This window comes from Erinaceus europaeus, chromosome 2 (genome assembly GCF_950295315.1).
Source record: "Erinaceus europaeus chromosome 2, mEriEur2.1, whole genome shotgun sequence".
Classification (NCBI taxonomy): domain Eukaryota; kingdom Metazoa; phylum Chordata; class Mammalia; order Eulipotyphla; family Erinaceidae; genus Erinaceus; species Erinaceus europaeus.
The window spans coordinates 128,421,252-128,436,463 of record NC_080163.1 but is presented as its reverse complement, the minus strand read 5'-3'; the positions used below and the strand labels follow the sequence as shown (position 1 = coordinate 128,436,463).

General features: G+C 41.6%; 1 protein-coding gene across 5 annotated transcripts in view; it reads left to right on the top strand.

Moving 5' to 3' along the window:
* Positions 1–15,212, top strand: part of WWOX (WW domain containing oxidoreductase) — a 1,192,279-nt gene that overhangs the window by 502,346 nt on the left and 674,721 nt on the right. The window contains exon 10 of one of the 5 annotated variants that reach the window (XM_060185127.1): positions 10,637–10,723. The exons of the other annotated variants lie outside the window; for them this stretch is intronic. Coding sequence (XP_060041110.1) covers positions 10,637–10,708 — 72 coding nt within the window. The 3' untranslated portion in view covers positions 10,709–10,723. Of the gene's footprint in view, positions 1–10,636; positions 10,724–15,212 lie in introns of those variants that run through there. 5 annotated transcript variants of the gene reach the window in all.

Genomic DNA, 15,212 nt, shown 5'->3' with positions numbered 1-15,212 from the left:
TTATTATGAACTTTATACTGATTCACTGCAGACTATTGTGTACTTTTGCTTTCAGGTATATATTTTGCCCTAATTTATGGATACATGTGAACATTTGCTATATCTCATGGGACTTGGTCTATATCTAGATTTTGGAACTTTGTTTGGAAGTGAACCACCTGGAATGGAATTAGAGAATACAATGAAAGGAAGGGTCTCACCCTACTAATGAGGGTGAAGGGTTGACATTCCATGCCTGATGTCCCTGGACACAGTCTGAAGTGAAGCATGCTGAGGTGGTACTCATGTTGATTAGGTTGGGATCAGCAGATGCAATATCATTTGGTACGAATTGAGAGAAGCATGCAGGAAAGTGAGCCCCACCCTAGAGGTTCCAGGACTGGGGGAAATATAGGCTCTACAGAGGAAGCAGGAGGTTCCTTCTGTCTTAGGATTTAAGAAGACAATACATAGTTATTGCTATAATCACATTATTTGGCAATTGGGTTAACTTTGAAAAATCCCTTCGTTAGGATTTTCTGTATCATACACAACATCACCATAATTTATGTCCTTTGAAAGTATTTATATATAGCTGTGCCACTGGTTGCTTCTGTTCTACCTGGTCTAGGCTTTTAAGAGTCAACATATTAAAGACTCAGCCTATGTATTAAAAAGACTCAATCTGTGCTTTAAAAACTTTGAGACATATAATCAATTTTTCCCCTCTCATATTAATTAAATAGTGATTTATATGACTACAAATTAATAGGAGTGTACATAAACACCATTCCCACCACCAAAAGACTGTGTCCCATCCCATTCCCCCCACCCCCAGCAACCCAGGGAAGCTGAACATCCACCCTCAACCTCACCCTAGGGTTTTTACTTTGGTGCCCTACCCCAGATTAAGTCAAATCCTGCTTTTACTTTCCCTTTCTGTTATTCTTTCTCAACTTTTGTTTATGAGTGGGATTATCCCATACTCATCTTTAGCTTTCTGACTTAGCTCACTTAACATAATTCCTTCTAGCTCTGTCCAAGATGGGTCAGAGAAGGTGGGTTCATTGTTCTTAATAGCTGCATAGTATTCCATTGTGTATATATACCACAGCTTTCTCAGCCACTCATCTGTTGTTGGGCACCTGGGTTGCTTCCAGGTTCTAGCTATTACGAATTGTGCTGCTATGAACATAGGTGTACACATATCTTTTTGTTTGCGTCTTATGGAGTCCTTGGGGTATATACCCAGGAGACTAATCACTGGGTCATATGGAATGTCCATGTCTAGCCTTGTGAGAGTTCTCCAGACTGCTCTCCACAGAGGTTGGACCAATTTACATTCCCACCAGCAGTGCAGAAGGGTTCCTCTGTCCCTACAATCTCTCCAACATTTGTTGCTGCTGTCCTTTTTGATGTATGCCATTCTCACAGGAGTGAGGTGTATCTCAGTGTTGTCTTTCTTTGCATTTCTCTGACAATCAGTGACCTGGAGCAATTTTTCATGTGTTTGTTAGCCTTTTGGATCTCTTCTGTAGTGAATGTTTTGTTCATATCCTCTGCCCATTTTTGGATGGGTTCATTTGCTTTTTTGGTGCTAAGTTTGCGGAGCTCTTTGTGTATTTTGGTGATTAGTCTCTTGTCTGATGTATGGCATGTGAAGATCTTCTCCCATTCTGTGAGGGGTCTCTTTGTTTGTGTGATAATTTCTTTGGCTGTGCAGAAGCTTTTCAATTTGATGTAGTCCCATTGATTTGTTTCTGCTTTAGTCTTCCTTGCAGTTGGGTTTATGTCATCAAAGATATCCTTGAGCTTTAGGTGGGAAAGTGTTCCACCAATGTTTTCCTCTAAGTTTTTGATATTTTCTGGTCTACCATCCAGGTCTTTGGTTCATTTGGAGTTGATTTTTGTTTCTGGTGAGATGAAGTGGTTCTGTTTCATTCTTCTGCATGTTTCAACCCAGTTTTCCCAGCACCATTTATTGAAGAGAGCTTCCCTTGTCCATTTAATACTTTGGACCCCCTTATCAAAGATTAGAAGTCCATAGATGTGGGGAGGATTCAGAATTTTTAAAAAGTAGATGACTGGAGGCTGGGTGGTAGCACAGCAGGTTAAGTGCACATGGTACAAAGTGCAAGGACTGGCATAAGGATCCCAGTTGAAGCCCTTGGCTCCCCATCTGCAGGGGGCTTGCTTCACAGGCAGTGAAGCAGGTCTGCAAGTGTCTCTCTTTAACTACTCCTTTCTATCTTCCCATCCTCTCTCGATTTTTCTCTGTCCTATCCAACAACAATGACAACTACAACAACAACAATAATAACTATAACAACGATAAACAACAAGGGCAACAAAAGGGAAGAAATAGCCTCCAGGAGCAGTGGATTTGTAGTGCAGGCACCAAGCCCCAGCAGTAACTCTGGAGGCCAATTAAAAAAAAAAAAAGTAACCCAACACATCCATCCAAAAAGATCTGTGTACACATATGTTCTTGGCAGCACAATTTGTAATAGCCAAAACCTGGAAGCAACCCAGGTGTCCAACAACAGATGAGTGGCTGAGCAAGTTGTGGTATATATACACAATGGAATACTACTCAGCTGTAAAAAATGGTGACTTCACTGTTTTCAGCCGATCTTGGATGGACCTTGAAAAAATCATGTTGAGTGAAATAAGTCAGAAACAGAAAGATGAATACGGGATGATCTCACTGTCAGGCCGAAGTTGAAAAACAAGATTAGAAAAGAAAACACAAGTCGAACCTGAAATGGAATTGGAGTATTACACCAAAGTAAAAGACTCTGGGGTGGGTGGGTGGGAAGAATACAGATCCATGAAAAATGATGAATGAAATAGTGGGGGTTGTATTGTTAAATGGGAATCTGGGGAATGTTATGCATGTAAAAAAAAAAAAAAGGAAGTAGAAACGCAAAGCAGAAATTGACTGAGTTTGGAGTATGGCACCAAAGTAAGAAAGCAGAAGTATACTAGAGTTTGCAGTGAGTACCTCCCTAATACTTCCTCTCCACTTTTCCAAGCTTTGGGTCCATGATTGCTCAACAATTTGTTTGGCTTTGTATGTTAACTCTCTTTTAAGTCACCAGGTTCCAGGTGTCATCAGGATGCCGGCCAGACTTCCCTGGACTGAAGACCCCACCAATGTGTCCTGGAGCTCAGCTTCCCCAGAGACCCACCCTACTAGGGAGAGAAAGAGACAGGCTGGGAGTATGGACCGACCAGTCAACGCCCATGTTCAGCGGGGAAGCAATTACAGAAGCCAGACCTTCTACCTTCTGCAACCCACAATGACCCTGGGTCCATGCTCCCAGAGGGATAGAGAGTGGGAAAGCTATCGGGGGAGGGGGTGGGATATGGAGATTGGGTGGTGGGAATTGTGTGGAGTTGTACCCCTCCTACCCTATGGTTTTGTTAATTAATCCTTTCTTAAATAATAAAAAAAAAGAATTAAAAAAAAAAAAGAATGCAACTAGTTGAACAAGCTAAAACAGTATCAGAGCAGGGCAACAAAATAGATGAATTCCAGAAAACAGTAGAGGGCAGAGAGAATAGAATCTATGAGGCTGAAGACAGAATTAGCAAGATTGAGGAAGAATTAGAGACAACTAAAAAAGAAGTAACAGATCTCAAAAAGAGATTAAGAGATAAAAAAAAATAAAAAAAATAAAGTTGCTTCAGTGATGTTACTTTTTCATGTTAGGGTCTTAGCTCTCTGACTTCTTCCTGACTTACTGAAATCTATCTAAGTTCTTGGAGAAATCATTAAGATCAGTATTCCCCACAAGATATATATATTCTTTTCTGACACTTGCTCATCAACAAACCATTCTTCCCTTTTGGTTAGCAATAAGGCCTGAGGGACCAGATGGTGGCACACCCAGCTAAGTACAGGTTAACAGTGCTCAAGAACCCAGGTTCAGGGCCCCACCCCCCATCTGCAGGGAGAGAGCTTCATGAGTAGTGACTCAGTGCAGGTGTCTCTGCTCCTCTTTCCCTTCTCAATTTGTCTAAAAAAAAAAAAAAAAAAAAGAATTAAGACTCCCTTGCCTTCTACACTGTCAACAATACATGTGTATGTATCAGGGGTTCTTTCTATAACAGAATGAGACTTCCAACAAATGTCTTTGATGCTTAGTGAGGGTCAGTTTGCAATCACTTCAGCTTCTTTCCTATTATCTGCAGACCAACAGAAGAACACACACTAGTCAAATTCCTTCGCTCATAAGATGCCTTCAGACTTCATTACTGTAGCCAACACTGCCCCTCCTCCCCCCAGGGAAACACCTGGAAGCTTCTCAAGGCAGAGACTGTGGGGTTCAGGAAAAAAAAAATCAGAATATAGTTGAAGCCAGTGGTCCTGGCATCTATTGGCCTATAATTCGGACTTTTTTTTTGCACTTGCACAGAAAAGTGCAATTATTCTCCTAGATTTCCGAGAGGCAGAGAAAGACAAGGTCTGTATTTGGCACAGAAACCTGGCTTAAGGGGTGAGGCAGTGGTGCACCTGTTTAAGCGCACATACTACAGTGCCCAAGGACCAGAGTTCAAGCCCCTGGCCTCACCTGCAGGGGGAAAGCTTCATGAGTGGTGAAATAGAGCTGCAGGTGGCTGTCTCTCTCCCTCTGTAGCTCCTCTCTCAATTTCTCTCTGTCTCTATCCAATAATAAAGGAAATTTAAGAAAAAATAGGAAATTAAATTTCCTTTATAAAAAAGAAAGAAAGGGGGTCGGGCGGTGGCACAGTGGGTTAAGCGCATGTGGCGCAAAGCGCAAAGACCGGCGTAAGGATCCCAGTTCGAGCCCCCGGCTCCCCACCTGCAGGGGAGTCGCTTCACAGGCGGTGAAGCAGGTCTGCAGGTGTCTATCTTTCTCTCCCCCACTCTGTCTTCCCCTCCTCTCTCCATTTCTCTCTGTCCTATCCAACAACGAATAGCATCAACAAGGGCAATAATAATAACCACAACGAGGCTACAACAACAAGGGCAACAAAAGGGGGAAAAATGGCCTCCAGGAGCGGTGGATCCGTGGTGCAGGCACCGAGCCCAGCAATAACCCTGGAGGAAAAAAAAAAAAGAAAGAAAAAGGGGCCAGGTGGTGGCGCACCTGGTTGAGCGCACATGTTACAATGAGCAAGGACCCAGGTTAGAGCCCCCAGTCCCCACCTGGAGGGGGAAAGCTTTGCAAGTGGTGAAGTCTCTCTCCCTCTCTGTCACCCCCTTCCCTCTTGATTTCTGGCTGTCTCTATCCAATAAATAAAGATTAAAAAAAAAAAAAAGTATTTCTAGAATAAGACCAAACCTAGTAGAGAATCAGGTCTTTACTCTCCTTTTAAAAAAGGAATCTTCCCCCCCCCCCCCAGTGGCTATTTATCAGTGAACTCAGATTTTTGGAGAAGGCTGTATCTTAACTGTTCTGGATAAAAGAGCAGGATGGATTGATTTCCTTCCTATGGACAGCATTTTGGGTGTGTGGAGTGTGTACGTGCACTGAGTAACCTCAGGTTACTTGTTCAGAGAATTTATATCCCAAGCACTGCTTCTGGGGACACAGGTATCTTCATTACCCTTGTAGTCTCCTGGAATGTCTCCAGATTGTTTTTTAAACATATTTATGAGTCTCATTTTTTTCCCAAATATCATGAGAGTAAGGAGAACACAATGATACCCAGTATCATAGTTGACCATCAAAGGGTTATTGAGTCTTCACTCAGAAGTAGTCTATACATTGGTTTGTTAAAGATTCCGGGACACAATACCATGAACTAGGTGACTGAATAGCACAATTTATTCCTCATGTTGTTGGAGGTTAGAAATATAAGCTCAAGGATAGGAACCTTTTAAAAAAATATATGTATCATCACATGGCCCACAGACATGAAGAAATGTTGCCCTTACTTTATCATTAGAAAAATGCACATTAAAACTACACTGAAAATTCCATCTCACAGCTGTGTGAATGGCTTACATCAACAAAAGAAATAACAGGTTTTGAGGGAGGCTGTGGAGAAAAGGGGACTCTGCTACATTGCTGATGGAAACACAAACTGGTGTAACCCCTTTGGAAGACTATTTGAGAACTACGAAGGTTATCTTTGGAAAGTGGAAAGAAGGGTAAGGGACTGCTGGAAGCTCTACCAGATTAAATCCATGAAAATGGTGTGAGAGGGGCCAGGTGGTGACACATTTGGTTGAGTGCACGTTACAGTACACAAGGACCTGGGTTCGAGTCCCCTGTCCCCACCTGCAGGGGGAAGCTTGACAAGTGGTGAAACAAGGCTCTGTTTCCCTCTCTGTCTCACCCTTCCTTCTCAATTTCTGGCTGTCTCTAGCCAGTAAACAAATAAAAATAATAAAATTTAAAAAGATAGTGTGAGACTTTCTGTTACTGATTCCTTATCGGGGAGACACTTCAGTGAATGTGTTGTGAAGAGTTGAGATACACACTCCTGCTAGATCAGGGCACTGTGAATACATGAAGATAAAATTTAATGTCATGGATAGGGCCTTGAAAACTATGACTAAGCAAAATGGCATGTAAGGAAAGCCAGTTCTATGATTTTGTTCAACATCAGAGATTTTTTTTTTCTCAACACTAGAACAAAATAACTCTGAACAAAACAACTGGGAAATCTATAATACTTAATAGATGAGCATTCCCACTTTACAAAATAAAGGACCAAAGAGTCTAGGTGCATTTTTAAGTTAATACTGCTCAGAAGGAAAAAAAAATTAACATCCAAATAACAGTGGCCCTGCAGTGGTTGACTTTAAAAAAAAAAAAGCTATTGTGAGTTAGGTGGTAGCGCAGCCAGTTAAGCTCAGGTGGTGCAAAGCACAAGGACCAGCTTAAGGATCCCCAGGTTCGAGCCCCCGGCTTCCCACCTTCAGGGGCGTCTCTTCACAGGTGGTGAAGCAGGTCTGTGGGTGTCTATCTTTCTCTCCGCCTCTCTGTCTTCCCCTCCTCTCTCCATTTCTCTCTGTCCTATCCAACAATGACAACATCAATAACAACTACAACAATAAAACAACAAGTGCAACAAAAGGGAATAAATAAATATTTTTTAAGTTATTATTATTATTATTTTTATTGCCAACAGGTTATCGCTGGGGCTCCGTGCCAGCACTCCTGCTAGTCAATTTTTTTCTTTTATTTTCCCCCTTTCTATTTTTATTAGATAGAATAGAGAAAAATTGAGAGGAGAAGAAGAGGCAGAGAGGGAGAGAAAGAGAGAAAGAGAGACATCTGCAGACATGCTTCACCACTGTGAAATGTCCCCCTGCAGATGGGATGCAGGCAGTGCCAGACTTTTGAGGTGTGGTCACTGGCCTAGCACTACTAATTAGTAAATCCTTAATCAGTGCTTCTTATCTTTCCATGTCTTCTCCAGAAAGTCATCAAGGAAGCCTTGGATTGTAGGTGATTTGAAACAAGAGAGTGCTGTGGATTCTGTCCAAAATCCTGGCAATAGTCTTTGGGCCTCCTCTATTTCTTCCACCACCTACCCTTTATTTCACTGCCTTTCATAGCTAAATAAAAAAAAAAGAAGAATGCAGATTATTTGGGAAGTAAACTAGATGCAATTCAGGATATAATCTGAATTTTCTAAATGTTGACCTTTTTGACCAACTTTGCATCTTAGTTCAAAGGCATTTTATCAATACCCTGAAGAAATAATAATAATAAAGTAGCCTCTATGTTGAAAATTGTTTTTACAAACTCCTTCAGTGCAAGTCACCACCTTAATGGATGAATCATAGTTTTAACTTTCACTTCCCATCAATTTAAACATCATCTCTCATAGAATTGATGGGCCAGTTGATTCTAAATGAATTTGCCTTTCATGCAGTGCTGTTCTGTCCGCTTGCCACCGAAATGACTGCAGGTCATTCCAATTTATTTAATTAATTTTAGAGATGAAATGATTTTGCCCAATAACCAGAATGCTAATGGGACTTATTGTAATGGTTCAGTTCAGGTTTGTTGATTTGAAAGTAAACGCCTTCATTTCAATATTTGCCTTTGGGCTACAGTTCGTTAAACCGTCACACACTATAACCCCATTAACATCATGGCTTAGTTGTAAATTCATGTGCATCTACTTTTGGTAAAGCATATTTCTATCTTAAATGACAAGTTTTATCCCCTTCTCTAATGTTACCCCAGAACTGGAATTTTTGTGCAGATGAATGAATTGGAGTGACTTAACTCATACTTTTTTTTTTTTTGTCTTTGCTGGGGGGTTTTGCCTTTCCAGAATGACTCTTTCAGATGGAGATAGAAATGGTGTGTGTGTGGGGTGGTGGTGGTGGTGGTGTGCACACAACATTGAAGCTTCTTTTTCCAGTGACATGGGAACCAAGCTCAAACCCATAACAAATACTTTTATTTTAATCAAAGCACTGCTCAGCTCTGCTGTGTAATGGTTTAGGGGAGTAATACCTTAGACTTTTGGAAACCCCAAGGAAATAAAGTCTTTTTGCATAACCATTATGCTACCTCCTCAGCCCCTGTAAACTCATACTTTTAAACATAGAAGCTCATGGGCAGGGAGACAGAAATTGTGCAAAAGGGGGCCAGGCGGTAATGAAGCTGGTTAAGCGCACATGGCACGAAGTGCAAGGACTGGCATAAGGATCCCGGTTTGAGCCTCAGGCAGTGAAGCAGGTATGCAGGTGTCTGTCTTTCTGTCCCCACTTTGTCTTCCCCTTCTCTTTTGATTTCTCTCTATCTCAGTTCTCACTATCCAAACAACAGTAATAACAACAGTAACAACAAGGGCAAAAAAAAGGGTCTTCAGGAGCAGTGGATTCATAGTGCAGGTACCGAGCTCCAGCGATAATGCTGGGGATAAAAAAAGAGAGAGAAGTTATGCAAAAACTCTCATGCTTGAGACTGTGCTCTGGTGTCCATTTATTTATTGGATAGAGACAGCTAGAAACTTAGAGGAATGAAGGTATAAAGAGGGAGACAGAGAGACACCTGCAGCCCTGTTATCACATGAGAAGCTTTCCCTCTGCAGGTGGGACTGGAGGCTTGAACCCAGATCTTTGTGCATTGTAACATGTTATCTCAATCAGTTGTGCTACCATGCCCCCCCCATTTCTCTCTCTATCTCATTAAAACTAACTAAATAAATAATAAATATAGAAGCTTTATCAGTGCCTTGGCAATACACATTTTGAACTGAATTTCAGAAGTTAGAATCAAGTGAGAAAAATTGGCCTGCCAGAATGTAATTGTGGCATTAAGAGCTGTAGTGGCGTATGTACTGCATCTGTAATTGGGAGAAGCTGTGGGTGTTGGGGGAGGGACAGTGGTACCTCTGCAGAATCACACAGAATTAAAATCTACATATTAATAGCATTCCTGCCAGTCACCAACAGACTCATTCTTCACCTCACAGATATATAAAGCTTATTTCAAAATAAATTCTGGGGAACGTTCAACCTGATTGAATCTGCTGTAAGCTCTGTTAATATATTTGTTTGAGTCACTTGCACTCGAAAGCTTTTTAGACAGAATATCACTTTTTATATTATTCATGGTAATGTAATTCCCTCTTTAATCTCTTCAGGGTTTCCCATTAAGTCATGATACGCAGCTCGGAGAAAGTTGGGTCTACTATTAATAACACTATCTGAACTTCCCTGTGTGTCTACTTTTCGTCCATCTCTGAAATCAGTCCCTTGGCAGCTACTAGATGTGGGGCCACTTCAGACCATTTGATCGAAGAATTCTTGTTAGGAGATTAGGTGGCTAATCTGCAAACTAGCTAATGGAAATCATTCTGGGCAAGGAAATAAAACTGAACAACATTAGCAAAATCACTACATATTATAGGAATCATGTGCAGTCTAAATGACTTAATCCTACAGCTTGGATGTCAAGCCTGGGGGTAAAATGAACTGCTCAGACTACCTCAGTCATCCAAATACATATAGCGTATATGCTTGCGACTTTTACTGGACAGAACATCTGTCAGAGAGTAGGGTTCATTGAAGCATTTGCCACTTGATCAGGTAGAGTATATGAGGACATAGTGTGGGTTGAGGAAAAAGAAAGAGATAAAAAGAAAAGAAGAATTAAAATGCCCCCCCCCATGAAAAGAAACGCCAATTTTGAAAACACCTGGTAGATCGTACAGGATCAATAAATTTCTGCACTTTTAAGAAGTTTTTCTAGTATTGATTTGTTTTCTTCTTTTAAAAATAATGGTTGCTGGGTCGGTCAGGTGGTGGCTTATCTGGTAGAATGTATATGCTAACCATGTGCAATAAGCTATATCCAAGGTCCTGTGTTTTACCTGATAATGGGAAATTTCAGTGCCACAGGTCTCTCTCTCTCTCTCTCTCTCTCTCTCTTTCTCTCTCTCTCTTTACTTCCTCCCTCACCCCTCTCTCTTTCCCCTCTTCTTATTTCTCTCTGTCTCTATAAGAAAAACAGATGACCACTAGGAGTGGTGGAGTTATGGTGTAGGCACCAAGCTCCAGCCATAACCCTGGTGGATAAAAAGAAAATGGTCGTGAGTTTTGAAGTTTTTTGACTTTTCTGCAGACTCAAACTAATATTGCTGCTAAAAATGCTCTTATTAGAGCATTCCTTCCAAAAAAAGTTTTAAAACATATTTTACTTTTTATTTCAAGGAGAGATACAGAGAGCATGAGAGAGAGCACAGAGCATTGCTCAACTCTGGATATCATGGTGCTTGGAGATGAAACTGGAACTTTGGAACCTCAGGCAAGAAAATCTTTTTGCATAACCATTATGTTGTCTCCCCCACTCTAGATTGTTTCTTTTATATTCAACGGGTTTCAAAGACAGCATTTTGAGGATTGCCGAAGCTACTTTTCAGTTGTAGAGAGTTCCTTGGAAGGTGGGGTTCTTCTAGCATTTGCCCTTCTTCCGTAGCCAGTTAACAGCATCAGGTTGAGCCTGATGTAAAGTTTCGAGACCTCCTTTGAATCTGGAGAGGTGGCAGTCGTTGACTGTGTGGGACGTAGTCTGTCTGCAGCCGCAGGGGCAGTTCGGGTTAACGCGTTTGGCAAAGGACAGCCCCTCAACATTAAGTTGGAGGACTCGAAGAGCAGGACCAATAGCTTCAAAGCTGTCAGGAGCTGCTTGTTGCTGGCTTTGAAAGTGACTGGGATCCATGTGGATTCAGTCGGCTAGGAAGGACCGTCAGTTTCCCCAATGAATGGGTACTCACGGGATGTGTTTTGATATCTCTCCCTTGCTCTAGTGTTTCTTTTTCTTTTCTTTTTTTTGCTTCTAGGGTTGTTGCTGAGGCTCCTAGCCTGCACCATGAATCCACTGCTCCTGGAGGCTATTCCCCACCTTTTTTGTTGCCCTTGTTGTTTTATTGTTGTTGTGGTTATTATTATTGTTGTTATTAATGTCATTGTTGGATAGGACAGAGAGAAATTGAGAGAGGAGGGAAACACAGAGAGGGGTACAGAAAGAGACAGTGACACCTGCGGAGCTGCTTCACTGTTTGTGAAGCAACCACCCTGCAGGTGGGGAGCTGGGGGGGTTGTTGAACCGGGATCCTTACACTGGTCCTTGCATCTCACAACATGTGCACTTATCCCACTGCACTACTGCCCGACCCCCACTCTAGTGTTTCTTCCCCCCCCAAAAACAAACCCAAAAATATTAGTTAGGGAGGCCTCAACTGTGGTATTGCACATACTTGAAGCCCTTACTCTTCTTCTTTTTTTTTTTTTTGTAGTCTCTGGTTTAGTAATTTTTTTTCTTTATTTTCTCTCCCCCCCATCGGATAATTAATGATTTACATTTTACAGTAGATACATTACACTTCATTTTAAAGCATCTTTTCTTTCTTTATTTTCACAGTTTAAGAATATGGTGTTCAACTGTGGATGGGTGCTCATCTTGAGTTTTTGTTTCTTCCTGGTATAATTCTGAGCTCTTACACTGGGATTTCTTGTTAACCCTGACTTTGTTTTTGGTGGGGGTTGGGGGCTAAATATTCTACTCCTAGGCTTTGCTGGGAATGGCAGGAGAGGTGGAGCAGTTGGTTATGAAGGCCGGAGAGAGCCAACCTAGAGATGATATAGTTTCCACACACTGGGCAATTTGGGAAAAAGTCAGAAGTTTGGAATGAGGACTTGAAACAAAAAGGATAATCTCACTATTTTTAGGGTAAAGGGGAAAAAAAAAAGAATAGGGATGGGGATGATATGCCTTGCCTCTTGGGTGGAGGCTCAGTGTTAATTGATGCATTTGTTACAAGGGTGTGTTACAGTCTTTTGAGGACAGTTGTTGCATAGCTAGGATTCTGAGTAATAGAAGATACATTCTATGAGGCAGACACTGAGAAATCATATTAATGATTTGGAAAGAAATCCCAGGAAAAGAAATTTCTAGACTTTCTCCTGGTTGTTATTTAGGTAGCTTGTCTGGATTTTCTAAAGCAGGCTAATGATTATTTGAATCCATATATGCTTATCTATTTAAAAAATCACTCCTCTCATTAACCAGTTGTTGTTCTAAGGAAATGGGAGAATATTTTTATGTTATCTTGGAGTTAGAAACATTGGTTGTATTCTTGAAAGTGCTGGAATGTTTCAGTGAGACAACAGAATGACATCTCTGTCATTCTAAAGTGAGCTGAGTTTCCTTTATGATGGAAAATTTTGTAAGTATGAGGCTGGCTGGCATTCCCAATCTCCAGCCTTAGATCAGGACAGCTATAAGTACTCAGTATTCCTACCTCCTGGGGAGCCTGTCCTTGAGGAAAAAAAAAAAAAGCAGGCTGTCTTCTTCCATCAGCCTTGTAACATCAAGGTGACATCTTGACTTTTCTTTGTCAAGATGTCACCAACACAGTTGCTCTCCATTTTATAGTTCATGTGAAAAGAAATGAAACCTCTTTCACCTTTCCTTGTCCATCGCTAAGTGTCCAAATAGGTGTTGTTTAAACTGTGTTCAGTCTTGTGACTTCCAATCAGCAAAGCCAACTTCTTTTACATGTGGCAGTAAACACGGAAAGATTTTTTCTGAGAACTAAATGGGAAAGGGGTGTTAACTATGTTATTTATAGGTTTTTAAAAATCATTGTTTTATGTAGAGACATGAACTTAGGACCTCACACATGTGTGATACTGCTAACTGGCCTCCCTCACCCAGTTTTTCATTGTGTATTTTTGAGAGACAGGATAAGGTAGAGGGAAGGAAGGAAAGGAGACAGAGAAACTCACTCCACCATTCATGGTATTCCTTTGTTGCTGTTAGTGATGCTCCCATTAGGTGGAGATCAGTCCCAGGACCTCACTCACTTTAAGGTTTGTGTATTACCTGCTGAACCACCTCTTTGGCCTCTTGGCTGTTTTAATAGAACCATCTCTTAGGAGGGTGCCTAACCATTCTTGATTTCTTATCATACTTTCTCACCAATTACCTGGGACTCCCCCCCTTGGAAGAAAAATGATGTAGAGGTCATACTGGTAGCATGACCCAGTGATCAAGGCACTCCTAAAATGACCTGAGAACTTTGTATGTAAATGTTCCCTCAAATTAAAAGGAGATTTGTTTGACCCTATTTCACCCCAAAAGATGATACTGTAATACTGTTCTGATGAAGCCATCTCACCCTGTAAAATGTCATCTGATTTATACAAAGCCATCTGCTTCCATACGGGGTGTTTTATTTGGGATCCAAGAGGAGAGAAGATGCATCTGCTCCACGGCATCTGAATCTTAATGAATAAGAGCACCGAGAGTTAGTTAAAAGGGGCAAGCATGAGTCTATTTATAGTGTGATAGCAATTTTTGATCCAACTCCACATTTAATGTTTACTATCAGTCATGCGAGGAAATTAACTTCTCTGCTGCTTTCCTGAGTAAGCTGCTATGGTAAGAGAAGCAACTGGGAGAGAGGAGAACTAGGAGCCCTCTAAGCTGTGAACACTGGACTGGAAACCAAGCCTCCCCACTAGGAAATGCTGCACACAGCACCTACATGGGTCCTTAGTGTGTTTGTGCTCAGTCCAAGTTTCTATTGCAGCCCTGTTCATTTTTTTTCTTTGCTTGTTTGTTTATTGTTTGTTCTTTACCAGAGCACTTCTCAGGTCTGGATTATGGTGGTGCTGGGGACTGAACCTAGGACCTTGAAACTTCAGGCATCAAAGTCTTATAACCATTATGCTATCTCCGCAGCTCTTACTGTTTCTCTGCATCCAGACACTTGCTATTTATTCCTGTTTCAGTAATTTCCCTTGAACCCTATGTACAACCTTCTCTCTTCTCTTTTTCTTCCTGTTTAGTGGGTTTTATTATTATTTATCTATGGAGAACCAGAGTTCTTAAAAAAGAAAAAAAGGTCTGTTGTATTCACAGATTCCAAGACCAAGAAGGATACACCCATATTGGGGGGGGGGGCAGATAACTAGGCTCCCATTTTGATCAGGTAGCTGAGGGAGAAGGGGAACTGTGGCAAGTACCTCCACTGAGGTCTCTTCAGGAATGATGGTGGAAGTGGATTTAGGATGAACCCATCCGAATAATTCTAGGGGGCTTCGAAGAAGAGGCAGGCAGTGTTTCTGGTTATCTGGTTCCTGAACATGGGCTGATCATGGCAGGCAAATAGTGGTGGAGAGTGTGAGAGCTAGGTAATAGAGGTGGTTGAGAGTGACAGTTCTAGACTGACTGGTTTACTTTGGAAAAGTGTGTATTTCCAATAAATGGAAAAGCAACTGTATGAGTTGCTTCCTAAAAATAGGAGTTGACTGCCTTTGGGAGGAATAGCCCTTCCTGCATGAGCAGGTTCCAGTGTCCAGTCAGGGAGGTCAACATGGCAATAGCTTTAGACAGTGATTAGCGAGAGATATGGCAACCTAGTAGAAGGATAGAATATATGTGACCAATAAACATGACGCAAATGACTTTTGGACAGGGAGCAATTCCATAGGCAGATGTGACAGTGGGAGGAAGAAAGAGTTGAGAGGGATAGCAGGGCAAGGAAAGGAAAGAAAGTCACCAAGAAGCACATGACTGCCCTACTTCAGGATCTTGAAACCAAACTTTGTGGCGGTGTTGGGGGAAGCCACAGCTAGTGTTGGCGATCATGACCACATGTAGAGATTTCTCATTGTTGCATGACTGTGGGGGAGAAAATTCTATTACTTACACTTAGAAAAATATAGAAGCATAGCTTGTTAGCCATGTGGAGGCCTTTGGGGTTCCTGAGGAGCTGGGACT